Here is a 13,654-nt window from a genome sequence, read left to right on the forward strand (position 1 = left end):
AAGTTTTTGTTTAAAAATACACTGAAAAGTCCTTGAATTTGACTGTGGTGAGGTGTAAGAACGATGTATCTTTAGAAATAATTTGTCAGAAGTATTAGTGTAGGTCAGGATCAGCTCTTTTACCCTCAAAACCAATGAGATGTCATTGAATTACATGAATTTGGTTCACTTAAGCATGTATATTTATTACAAAAACATTTAAAAATAGCTGATCCCCCAATAGTCATTTTGAAGAAGAATGGTGTCTTCTGCATGCTCATACACCAGTATGCAGCTCTGTTACTGGCCAATATGCTGGTCTTTTCGGTGATGTCTTCTATTCCCTGTCGATGATCCCTGACTTACTTTCTGCGCTGAATCTGGATTTCACGATCTGAATTTCTGGTTTTGAATGTTAGAAAATTGAATTTTATGTTCTGAATTTCTTCACCTTGAAAATTTGAAGCTGTATTTTTACAAACTAGAAATCTGCAGTCTAGTAATTCAGAACACAAACAAACACGTTTGAAAATACATCTATAAAATTTGACTTAAAAAATTCAGTCGTCTTAAATATCAGATCTCTAATATTAAAGTTATATAATTGAAATTGAGAAATTCTAATAAAAAAATCTAATTCAAATTTAAAAATCCTAATTCAAAACGTTTTTTAATAGCATATAAAAATTCAGATTTATTAAATTACAATTGTCAAGCATTAAAATGATCAAATTCAGATTGTTTTAGCATTTTATTAGCTCCGTAGTATAAAATATATCTGTTGTTTAATTTTTCCACTTATTTTAATGTCTTTCTGTCCTCTTGAAAAAATCACTGTTTATTAAATACATTTAACCAGCATTAACTAATGAAACCTTATTGTAAAGTCTGACAAAAGTATATTTTAATTATGTTACACTTTTTACTTACTTTACCAGAACCACCCCGTGACAACTACCAAAAACATGCTTGAAATTACAAATTGTTGATAACATTTTAAAATATGGGGCTCGTAGTTAATATATTACTACACGATTATAAATGCAAACAACATATTTATTATTGTTTATTCATTATATGTTAATGTTAGTTCATTGAAATAAAGTTTACAAGCATGACCTTTGGATTTTATTAATGGGTTAGTAAACATTTAACTATGATTAATAAATGCTGTAAAAACAATTTTCATTATTATTTTAAGTAAATAAAGTATAATTGTTGGTTTATGTAACCTTTATGCCACTTATTTGTACATACATTTGTACATATTTTATTATTTGCTGCTATTACTTCAAACAAACTTTTAGGCCTTAAAAAGTTCACTGAAATATTGGGTTGTAGGTCTCAAATCATTTTAAATAGGTTTAAATTAATTTTCCTCTGTCCAGGTAAAGCTACCCAAGACATAATATTTATAAATAGGCATGTTTTATAACAGAAATGCATTAGGTTGAATAGTTGTACTCAATCAGTTTGGACCAAAAGCCAACAAATATATATTTTTGATTATTTATGTAATTGCCTCCAAAATAAATATACTTTTTACAATGTTAAACTTGTCATTAAAAAAAAAAAAATCTAAATCGTGTATACAACTAGAGTTTATTTTTTTAGTTTAGATCACAATTAATGGTATTAACTACTGGCTAATCACCTGCCTACTATCAAGACATTAATGCTCATTAGTAGTTCTAAAGTATAATCTTATCCTGCATCCCTAATCCTACTCTGAACCTAAAGCCAACTTCTACCTTACTAATAACAAACAGCTAATAAGTAGTTTATTAAGCTAGAAGTGTTAGTTAATGGTAAGTTAATACTGTGAATTGTGACCTAAACTAAGTTACCAAAGTATGTTGCTAATAAATATATAAACATTTTTGTGGCAAGCATAATTTCCATTGGCCATTAGAAAAAAAATCATTAGTGTTTAGCCCTGTATAAGTCTAAACTTTTATTCATAATTGTCTTAAATGTGACTTAATGAAACCTGCAGAAACCCTGATTATAGATACAATTTGATATTCACACCAATATATGTACATAATTTTATCATTTTAAATAATTAGGCCTCTACTGCTCAATAGTTGAATATTTAATAGCATTTATTTTTGCCAGACCCTGAAAAAAAGTGCATTTTGCATTTAATAAAAATGTAGCATTTCATAAAACTACATTCTTTATAGAATAGAAGCCTGTTAACAGATTTTATGACATGTCCTTTAAATTGTGAAAGATATTGCAGCTTTAACAGTTTTCAGATGGGACATTTTTGTCCTAAAAGTCTTGAGAGGAAGCGTTTTTGTACCTAGTTTAAAATCTATTAAAATAAGAGGGTCAAATATTACATTTTGAATATGATGCACTTTTTGCTCAGTTGAATACAAAAGAAAATAAACTGAAGAATGTTGGAAACCTGTAACCACTGACTTTTACAATATTTATTTTTTCCGCACTGTGAATGCCACTGGTTACCGGTTATCTAACATTCCTCAGTTCATCTTCTTTTGTGTTCAACAGTACAAAACAGTTCAAACTGGTTTGGAACAAGTCAAGTGGGAGTAAATGATGACAGAATTTGCCTTTAAAGCCGCTAAAATTATCACTAAATAAAAAAGACACTCATATTTGCCAATTAAATAAAGTTATATAATTCATTTCAATTAACCTGTTTACACTTTTTGGTGTCTTTCTAATTGAGAATGCACATACTGCTATTGAAAACCTTGCATACCCACATGCATCACTTATGTCAGTGAGTCAAATGATTTCGGAAGCTTTCAAATGACTGTCGAGAGTGGAGGAAAAGGTTGACAGGAAGTTATTCAAAAGAGTTTATTTTCCTGGAACAACAGCAATCATGTAACTAAAATAAACAAGCCTAAATTATATTTACAAAATGTAATAAAAAAACTTTACAGAAGTTTGGTGGGGGATGTTTAAATAAACTATATTCTGAAATATCAGAGATGTATATATCTGAATAAATATTTGTGAAAAATTCAGATCAAGAGTTTAATGTACTGCAGCAAAGTCTGACAAAATTATAAATTTAGATCAATATGTGGCTTTCCTAACAGGTAAAAGCGGTTGAGAAGAGGCGATGTGTTCTTAGCACATAAAAGTGTGAGTCAGTCACTGAGCTCCTCCTCGTCACTGAAGTATGCGCTCTTTTTGATCCTGGGTTTGTGGGTGTCCTCTGATGTTGATGCTTGAGACGCATCTTCTGCAGCCTGCTTCCTTCTCTTCTCCTCCTCCTCAATGCGTGCTTGCTGATGATCATTTACAAACGGGTATATTTATCACTGAACCCAATTCCTACTTAAGGATTACATTAATGATTACTGATGAATTCAACTTACCTGGAAAGCAATTGCCTGACTTAAACTGTCCAGTGCTGGATCCTCTCCTTCTTCCTCACTGTCCTCTGGTTCTCTAAAAAAAAAAAATTACATTTAATTTATGCTTGCACTTTATTGTAGAACGCATGTACTTACCTAAACAGTAAAGGTTTATATAAACTAACTACTGTAGATGTTAAAAGGGATAGTTCACCCCAAAATGTAATTGTATTTACTATTTAGTCAGCCTTAAGTGGTTTCAGATAGTTTTTTTTTCTCTGCTAAACCAAAAAGAAGATATTTTCAAGAAAGCTGAAAATCCGTAACCATTGACTTCCATAGTAAGAAGCACAAATACAATGGAAGTCAATGGTTACAGATTTTCATCTTTCTTCAGAATGTCTTATTTTGTGTTTAACAAAAGAAAGAAACGCACAAGTCTGTGAGAATGGAAGAATGGCAGAATTTTCAGTTTTGTGTGTAACTATTAGAGTTGGGTCGATAGACGATGCCATCATCCATCGCAGAATGCTGATTGACATCACGATGCTGAACCAGCATCGTAATCCTCCGCCCTACCCCTATCGTAGCAGCAACCCGCTTGCAAAATACACACTTAGGCCCTGTTTACACTGCGTCTAGTTTTATAAAGGCATTTTAGAATGAAAACAATTCACACTGACGTTTCATCTAGCATTTCTGAAAAGCCCTCCTTCCACACTATACCGCACATCACAAGACCACACACACACACACACAAACACACACTCTGTCATGCGCTGCAGTGTACCTGCACGTCTGAGCTCCAGCAGTCAGCAGGTGCTTTGAGCACAAAACCACAGAGAGCAGTGCACGTCGGACAGTTTATTAAACATGTACTGCTTGATCTCGTCTCACTATAGTTGTTAAACGTGATATTTATTTATTCTCGTCTCTATCTAACGACTCTTCAGTCTTTTGAATCTATCAGGTAACGTGCCACAGCCTCAGTACACTACTTCAATCTTTCACTTTCACGCTTGTACTTAGTAATTTTAGCGAAAACCTTACATACTGTTGGTTGGTTCCTGTTGGTTGTGCACATTTTTTACGAACCAAGTTTGTCAATGCCATTATAACAACACCGATTACTCTGCTTATACATGCCAGAGTCCTGAGGAAAAAGTGATTGACAGGTGGTAATTTGTGTGTAGCTTATCTTTATTTATTTATGATTTGGTTATGGGTAAAACAAAGAATATGCGGGTCAAGTAGTTGAAACAGTAGGCTACAAATAATTCATTCATTATGACTTAATTATTCATAAATAATTAATTCACCGCCACCTATGATGCTATCGTCCATCGTAATGTTTTACATTAGACATCGTACAATGCCAAATTGGTCTACATTGCCCAAGCCTAGTAAATATCCCTTTAGGGTTGGGTTCAAGCAGTGGTCTTTAATCCCAGTCTTCATTTAATTGTATACAGTGGCCCTCCAATCATATTTAGCATGTCTCTCTCTTATTTAATACACCTAATTCAGATATTTAACTCTTAAGAATGCATGAAGCATGTTCTGATTGACAGGGTGCCAACAGTGTACATTGATCCCTCCTTCATGGCTTCCCACATAGCAGTTTTTTTTCTTTACATCATTCTAATTAGTTCTTTCACAGATTTGCATAACATCACGGCCTGCAACATTTTCACACACAGATAACACTTAAGAGACGTGTGAAGTGACATTTTATCCATCCCTCTGTAAATAAATACAATATAAATTCACATTTCACACTCTAAAATGCCATTCAAATAAAAACAATCATGAGTTGGAATATTTGTTGGACAGTTGAATTAGGACAAGCATCTGAGGTGTTAAGAGAAACATACAGTATGTGTGGCGTGAGGACTGTAATTGAGAAATGCTGGTTTAAGGGGCAGATTTATGCATATAGCTTATGTAATTACTATGCTTAGTAGTACATATTTACTAACAAAATGCATTAAAGCGGTAGTTCACCCAAAAATGAAAATTGTAGTTTATTTATGCTTCACTTATTCGAGTGTTTTCTTCTGTTCAACACAAATGAAGATAAACTGAAGAATGTTGGGAAAAAGAGCCACTGACGTGATATTTTTTGTTCTTACTATTGATGTTAATGGCTATTTTTTTGTTTTAACATTCGTCAAAATATCTTGTTTTGTATTCAATAGAAGAAAGAAATTTATTTGTTGTTTGTAATCGCTTAACTGTACGTACATTTTCATATTTGGGGTGAACGATCCCTTTAACATACACGATATAGGCAAATATACTACGAGTAGAAGGTTTTAATCTTGAAATGCTATTAAACTGTACAGTGGTTAGCACTATTGCCTCACAGCAAGAAGGTCGCTGGTTCGAGTCCCGGTAGGGCCAGTTAGCATTTCTGTGTAGAGTTTGCATGTTCTCCTCGTGTTAGCGTGGATTTCCTCCGGTTTCCCCCACAGCATAGGTGAATTGCATGAGCTTAATTGTCTGTAGTGTATGAGTGTGTTTGAATGAGAGTGTATGGATGTTTCCCAACACTGGGTTGCGGCTTGAAGGGCACCTGCTGCATAGAACGTGCTGGAATGGTTAGGGGTTCATTCTGCTGTGGGGAACACTGAAATAGAGACTAAACCAAAGGAAAATGAATGAATTAAGTAGTACTTACACTTCTTCAGGCTGCTGGACCTTTTTCTTTTTTTTCTTTTCTTTTTTAGGTGGAGGTTCTCTCTCTCCTAGTAAATTTTTGGGACAGGCATAACTCAAATGCCCTTCTTCCTAATAGAGACAAATAATATTGCAAATAGTAAGAAACATTAAAACTCTTCCCATATCATTTAGTTTCAATTATACAAGTATCTGCTGAAAATGCTATCTATCCATCCATCCATCCATCTATCCATCCATCCTTTTATCCATCTATCTATCTATCAATCACAATAAAACCTAAATATCAGAAAAATTACCATGTGAAGCATACTATCCTATAAAAATCCAAAATCAAACAAAAAGTGCTCAAAGGTATCTTAATTAATGTGTTGGTGCTCTTTGGGTAAGGGATTCACCAGAATAAACAGCAAAAGTAAGTCCAAGGCACTTGTAAAAAATAATAAAAACAAAAAAATGTGAAAAAATATTAAAAAGCCTTTAATGACACGACTATTCTTTGGGGAATAGTTAAATAAAGTTTTTAAATATTTATTTCCACATTTTTCGAGTGCTTTGGACTTTTTCATAATCTCCTATAATAATAATATGTAAATTAAATCACAAACTTACCCCACATTCATAACATTTGGATTTGTCTGTGTAGTTTCTCTTTCGGATGAATTCTGCAGCTCTCCCGTTATCTATGGCAATGCTGGCCTTTACCATTCTCCCAAACAACTGGAATAGTCCAACATGTTAATTTGAACAGTTTAAACTAGGGTTGTCCAAACTCAGTCCTAGAGGGCCGGTGTCCTGCATATTTTAGTTCCAACACTAATCAAACACACCTGAACCAGCTAATCAAGGTCTTTCCAGGTATATTAGAAACATCCAGGCAGGTGTGTTGAAGGAAGTAGGAGCTAAACAATGCAGGACACCGGCCCTCCAGGACCGAGTTTGGACACCCCTGGTTTAAACAGACCATTTGTAAGTATTGCTGTTACATAATATGAGCATACCTGTTTGTTGTTCAGTGAGCGAGAACAGTTATAAGCAGACTCCCTGTCTAGAAACAGCACGAACGCCACTCCTTTACTCATCCGCGTATGCTTGTCTTTGACAATAGTCACCCTTTAAAAAACAACATTGTCACTATTATCAAGCCATGCATTGACATAAATATAGAAGTATAATACAACTGAAATTACATTTATAGGGTACTTACTTGACTACTTTGCCATATTTTGAGCATAACTGTCGGAAAGGGACAATAAATATTAACATTATCTCTGAGTTTACTGCAAAAATACATAAATATGTATACAAAAATTTGATATAAAGATAATAAGATAATATGTGATGCTTTGTTATTTTTAGGCCTGTCACAATAATCAATATATCGACTTATTGTACAACACATAAAAATGACCTTAATCATTTCTGGTGATGCAATATATATTGCCCATACATAAAAAAAAATCTCTTCTGGAGGTGTCAGGGTCAGTATAATTAAAAAAACACTACAGTATTTACTGTAAATTACTTTAGTTTATTTTCATGTGGGTGCCTGACAACTGAAAATAGATCTGGTGGCAGATATCGCATCCTCTGTTACTTTTTACCTTGCACTTTTTGTTAACCTCCATTATTATTTATTTAGGATATGTGTTTTCACATTCTGATTCCAATGCCTCATTATTAAACCGTTAAAATGACTATCAGATGACATATTCTTAAGAATAAAATGTTATGTGTTCTGTGGAAGAGTGTGCTTGCATTGTGATGCTATTATATTGTCATTGTGGCATTATATAATGAGTGGCAAAAATGGTATTAAAATGACAGTAAATCATTCATCACAAAATATTTTGTGCAAAATATCTTACAATAAAAAATAGATATTATGACAGGCCTTATTGTATTTAAAACTTATAATATTTAAGTTAATAATGTATGCTTTATATTAATATGTTTATTTAATAAGATCAACAATGGTAGAATGTATCATTGCTATTTTTTTACTCCTTTATATTATTTTAGATTAAATGCACACTCCTCAGGTATTCCACAAGGGCTCAGGTTTTTCATTTACCTGACAGTTTATCCAGCACTAAATAAAATGTATACTGTCTACGGTTTTATGATTGCTTAGCTTAATAATTATCCTTTAAGATAAACTGAAATTACAAAACTGGCTATTAGTTATCTTATTTATTAATGAAAACAGTCACTAAAAAAATGTTTGGATTGCATTTCTTAACTCCTAATGTCGCCAGTTAACACACTCGATGCATTTTTAAATTTCAACACATCCAATAGTTTCCAAAATATCAGCCACTACCAAATGGTCGATATGTCGGTTTATGGTAAAAGTATCAGAATTAATACATATACTATGGAAAAAATCTGAAAATATGAAGTGTAAGACCAATTTATAAAAACAAAAAAATCTAAATAAAACATTTTTGAATACTAAATCACCTTTATTTTTTGACGTATGCCATAAAATATTTCAGATTGTCATTTAACATGTTTTCTTGTTTTTTTCTTTTACATAAAACCAAAATCAAGTATAGTAATGAAACAGGATTGTTTGTTTGATTATTTCGTCAACCAACAATGCTGTGTGTGTGTGTAAACCATTATTTAAAACAGCCATAATTTAAAGCAATCAAAATATGATCATCCACTTGGCAGTTAAAGAGATAATGTAAACATAATTTGCACCTTGTGCATATCGCTGTTTGTCAAGGAGAATGGGATGTTAGACACATAAACAGTGCTTTTGCTGGGCGCTAAACCACCACTCATCTTTATCCCTGGAATCTGAAAAAGACCAAATCACATGTCACAACATGCAAAACATGATCCTTAAAGTACAAAAAAGTAAAGTACTACAAGGTTATATACATTTCAGACTTACCAACAATAATTTTATGCATGAATTGAAGTATTATGCACAAAGGACATTATTTATGACAAAGAAAAAAACTGCGTTTATGTTTATAAATCCGACGCAAAACATGAGCGCACCGCAACCCGGAAGATAAAGCCTTGCCGCTGTCAAAATAAAACACCTTTCATCAGCAAACACATTCCCAACTTACATTCTTACATGTATATCATTTACAAACACTCTTTAAAAGGTAACCAACCTCTTACATATAATATAATAGCTTCAACTTTAATTTAGCAGCCATTTTTTTAAAGAAGTGAATTGTTTGGTATTTTGAATTAAGATCAGACCCGGAAACCGTGTTTTTTGTGGAAGTGGAGTTTTGTTTGGCAGCGCGCTCAACCTTTCTCCACGTTTGCTCCTAAATGTGTTTTTCCCTCACGATAATTAAGTGTATGCAACCGATTTAAGTATGCTAGATTGATAGGGATACGTCGAGCAAAGCGTATAAGCGGTATGTGAACGCCGACTTTAGGTTTATACATGTGGAGTCTCTATGTGCTGGTGGAAAACAACATTACACGTATTTTAATGAGTTTATTTGGTAGTAAATTAGTTTATTCAATAGAAATTCATACACATGGCTATGTATAAATCAATATTGACGACTTATTAAGTGGACTGTGAACTAAACAAATAGATCAGTGTTTGTAGGTTAAAAGTGTGTGTGCTTTCTGTGTTACACAATGTTAAATGCGGTGTTATAATAGTCTATTATTGTTTAAAGTAAACCATTAAGCGGATAGATTTAGTTCTGGTTACTGATTGGTTATAATAACAGCAGTGTTTAGCTTGTCAGTTGTTTTGGTTTACTTATTTACGGTGCTATGTTTCTTACTTTAGCAGCATTCAAACGCGTTTAACTTGCTTGCTTTCTATTATTTATTTACAATGTTATTTACACAATTGTGTTCCTAACAACGACCCCTAGACTTCAATAAACAAGTGTGTGTTTTAACCATCATCCCCTTCACCACCAGACTAGTATAGAAGACTAATGTGTTCTACAATACATTAAAATGTTATCAAGTTCTGCTTTTACTTCACTTTTGTTGTTTAAAATGCAAACAGTGCATATTAATCCGCAGTAATTATTGGTTACAAGTTTTCAATGCGATATAAACTGTGTATTTCTGTTTGTTATATCTGTTTTTTAGATCAACACAGCTGAAGACAGAGATTAATAATTCAGAAACTAAAAGTAAGTGGTTTTAAGAAATGTGTTCTGTTTTATGTTTGATTGTAATGTAGAAGATTACAAAACATGAATGTGATTAGGAATCGTTTATATCAGTTGTTTTTGTCTACTATAGAGTCTTGAAATGTGTTTATTGGCTTATTATGTCCATCATACATTAGTTTGTCATGTTTGATAATTATTTTTTATTTTAAGGATTTATTCTGAAATGTTATTCAGTATAACAATCATTTGTATACCGAAATTTTGTCAGGAATGTTTAGAATAAAATAATAATAAAAGATCAATGCATTTTCTTATATTTTGTAGCTATGCTTGAAGCATTTACTTTGTTTTTAAAATATTTAAAATGCAATACAACCTTTTGTGATTACTTATCTCTTTTATTTGTTGTTTAATTCTGACATAAACATATCTGTTACACACTAAAAATCTAAAGAGTTTGAGGCATAGTTTAGTTAAAATTTAGGTAAAATGTACCTATTTTTTCTATTTTAGTTTTTGCTAAATTATTTGAAAAAAAGAAAGTAGAAAACATGCTTTCATTTGCTATGTTTATCAAATGTATGTATACACAGAATATGTACTTTATTTTTTAAAAACTTTTATATTTGTTGTTTAATTTCAGCATAAATATACCTGTTACACATAGGCATGGGACGATAGCCGGTTTTAAGGTTTACCGTGGTTTGGAAAAGTCAGGGATTAATACTGCTGAAAATGTTATCTTATACAGTTCTCAAGGTATATGTTCGTTTTTTTATGTATGATTATGTGTTGTAAAAAAATCTGTTTTTGAAACTAATGAAGAGAGAAGTGAATGATTTATTTTAAATATTTAGGCTGACATGTTTACTGCTCCACACAATTATTATTATTATTAAATTATTTTATTTTAAAAAACATTTATAATATATGTTTCTTAAAATAAAATAAATTGCGTTCAATAGGGAAAAAGTGTTTTTTTATTATTTGTTTTACCCAGACCTTTAAAAAGAACTCATTTTAGAGTAGTAATCACAATACAGTGATACCGTGGTATTTTTATCCAAGGTTATCATACCGTCAGAAATTTATACCAATGTCATGAGAAATCAAGTGCCCCTGACAATTGGGACACTGGGTGATCCTATTGGTTCTCTAGAGTTGTAATAAGTACAGTTTGTAGCACCTGATTAAAAAATACATATATAAATGCAGTGAAATCTCGTTTAAATTTATGTCATTTAAAAGAGTGTTGTAATGACAAAACTTTTAAATTATGTATTTCCTATACTGATGTACAACTACATGCATTTGTTGTGGCATGGAGAATTTCTCTTTATTTTAGATGTGCTTACGACATGCTACGACTTATGTAAATATATAATGTCACATGTAAATACATAAAAACATCAAAAAGACATCATTTAATGTTTACAAATGTCTCAATATTTTTAACTATGCATGTCTTTAACTTGTAATTACCAATAATAATGTTACAAATATGATTAGTCCTGTTTAAATCTCAAGACTGAGACTGACTATAGACTAAGAATAGACTATAAAAAGCACCAAATATAATTATAATTGCACTGTGGAGAAGTAGAATAGCTTTTGATGAGGCATTCAACGCAGACGATCCATTGGGGTCCTAAGCGGTCACAATTGTGGTTAAGTCTAGATCGGATATGTGGCCGACCATAAGTGCGATATGCACATTAATATAGCAGCATTTTTTTGTGACGCTGCATGACAATAATTTTTATTTAAACAGCACTGTGACGGTTGGGGTGGGGGAAGGTGTTAAAAAATACAATTAACTGGGTAATTTAATAGATAACATAAATAATACTCTTTACAACTACTGTTTTTACTGTGCTGTGACGGTTGGGTTTAGAGTTGGGGTGGGGGTAGGCGTTAATAAAATACAATAAACGGGAAATTTAATAAGTAATATAAATAATTCTCGTTAACTTCCAGGCAGCAACCATATCTGATCTAGCAACAACCCATTTATAGCAGTGTTAATATTGTGTTATAATAATATAACCATCAATTGCAGGGGGGACTAGATTTTTCACCACAACGGTCCATGCCTAGTTACACACTAAAAATCGAAATGTTTGAAGCATATAATTGAAATATAGATAAAATATATCTATATTTTTCCATTTCAGTATCAGCCAAAATATTTTCAAATAAAGTAGAAAATATTCTCTCATTTGCTATGTTTATAAAATGTATGTATAATTTAAATTAAATTAATGTGTCTGCGGGGTGTTAAAATGTCTGCAGTTTCAAAAACTAAATTTCAGGCCTTAAAAAGTCTTAGATTCACTGAAAAATTGACTTGTAAGTCTTGAATCATTTTTAACAGATCCTAATTTTCCTTTATGTAAAGCTACCCAATTGATCCAACACACATTTAATCACCAACAATGCATGTCGATAAAACTTTGAGCATAATATATATTTATAATTAAAGCTACGTATAACAGACTGTTGTGCATACATTTCGTTTATTGAAGTTTTTTTAAAGAGTTTTTAAGTTATGTTGAAAAAAATAGTATGTTTACAACGAGGGTCTGTTTGTTTTGACACGTTATTTAAAATATATGAGTAAGAAATAATGAATTAGAATTCATCTTTTGATGGCGAAAGTATTCTGCTGGGCCCTTCAACAAACCCTTAGCGTTTAGCCCTATGCAAGTCTGAAATGTCTTCCTTGATGGTCTTTAAAAGTCTTAAATTTGATTTGTTGAAACCTGCGGAAACCCTGTCTTTGAGCCTTAATGTATGTTCTTATGTTTACGTTGTATTGATATGTCATCTGTTTGTGTATTCCAGTGGCTTTTAGGAGAGAACGAAATTTAAGAGAGGTTTATGAAGACAGATTTGCCCCAGATAGAGCGGTAATTACTCATTTATCAGTTTCGTTTTTGTCTGCCGTCAGACATTTGGTTCATGCTGGGATGCAAACAGTTTTGCTTGAGCTTTTTTTTTATGTTTCAGGGTCCATATCCGAGAGGAGGACAAGGTGAGAGAAGACCTCCATTCGGGCGGCCTGATGAGGAATTCGGCCGTGGTTTTGAATATGATAATTCCCGCTTTTACCCAAACGGTGCTCCTCGCAACTACCATGGAGAGGATCAGAGAGGCTACCATGGAGACGGCCATCACAACTTTCCAAATGAACACAGGGGTGGACCTCCTGGACGAAGAGTAAGCTTTAGAGATACAGATTTCTGTTTTTGTATTTAATAATGTTCATTTTCTTCATTATTATTTTTATTATTATTTGTATGTCCGGGGTTGATTTCTTAGAATTATTTTCTATTAGTTAAATGGAAAAAAGGAAAACACTCATGTCACATTGCATCATGTCATTTAGGGCTGCACAATAAAACTTTTTAGCATCAATGTCGCAATGTGTGTATCCGCAATACTCACGTTGCAGGATGTGCAATGTCAAGATGATATTATAGTTAACAGAAGCCACAGTTCAAGACATGATTTGTGGAGTCATTGCCAGTTTTA

General features: G+C 32.4%; 2 protein-coding genes and 1 long non-coding RNA gene across 7 annotated transcripts in view; 2 read left to right on the top strand and 1 right to left on the bottom strand.

The window, feature by feature from the left end:
- LOC147844665 (uncharacterized) overlaps positions 1–13,654 on the top strand; it is an 892,045-nt gene that overhangs the window by 710,079 nt on the left and 168,312 nt on the right. The window lies entirely within an intron of this gene.
- The window catches only part of pphln1 (periphilin 1), a 62,056-nt gene that overhangs the window by 21,094 nt on the left and 27,308 nt on the right, over positions 1–13,654 (top strand). For 2 of the 4 annotated variants that reach the window (XM_087247577.1, XM_087247578.1), the window contains exons 3-5: positions 10,095–10,138; positions 12,965–13,029; positions 13,130–13,339. In XM_087247577.1, the coding sequence (XP_087103703.1) occupies position 10,138; positions 12,965–13,029; positions 13,130–13,339 (276 nt within the window). In that variant the 5' untranslated portion in view covers positions 10,095–10,137. 4 annotated transcript variants of the gene reach the window in all.
- Positions 2,801–9,029, bottom strand: zcrb1 (zinc finger CCHC-type and RNA binding motif 1). 2 transcript variants are annotated; one of them, NM_001017589.2, is made up of 8 exons: positions 8,905–9,029; positions 8,709–8,807; positions 7,207–7,235; positions 7,001–7,112; positions 6,612–6,719; positions 6,001–6,110; positions 3,342–3,414; positions 2,801–3,251 (listed from the first exon to the last, which is right to left on the bottom strand). In NM_001017589.2, exons 2-8 carry the CDS (start codon positions 8,790–8,792, stop codon positions 3,111–3,113), a joined length of 657 nt encoding a protein of 218 aa, NP_001017589.2. In that variant the 5' UTR covers positions 8,793–8,807; positions 8,905–9,029; the 3' UTR covers positions 2,801–3,110. The 2 variants fall into 2 exon arrangements, with proteins under 2 accessions (NP_001017589.2, XP_087102808.1); XM_087246682.1 differs by having other exon boundaries at positions 6,612–6,794; positions 6,934–7,112; positions 8,905–9,022.

The sequence above is a fragment of the Danio rerio genome, chromosome 4 (genome assembly GCF_052040795.2).
Source record: "Danio rerio strain M-AB ecotype USA chromosome 4, GRCz13ab, whole genome shotgun sequence".
Classification (NCBI taxonomy): Eukaryota; Metazoa; Chordata; class Actinopteri; order Cypriniformes; family Danionidae; genus Danio; species Danio rerio.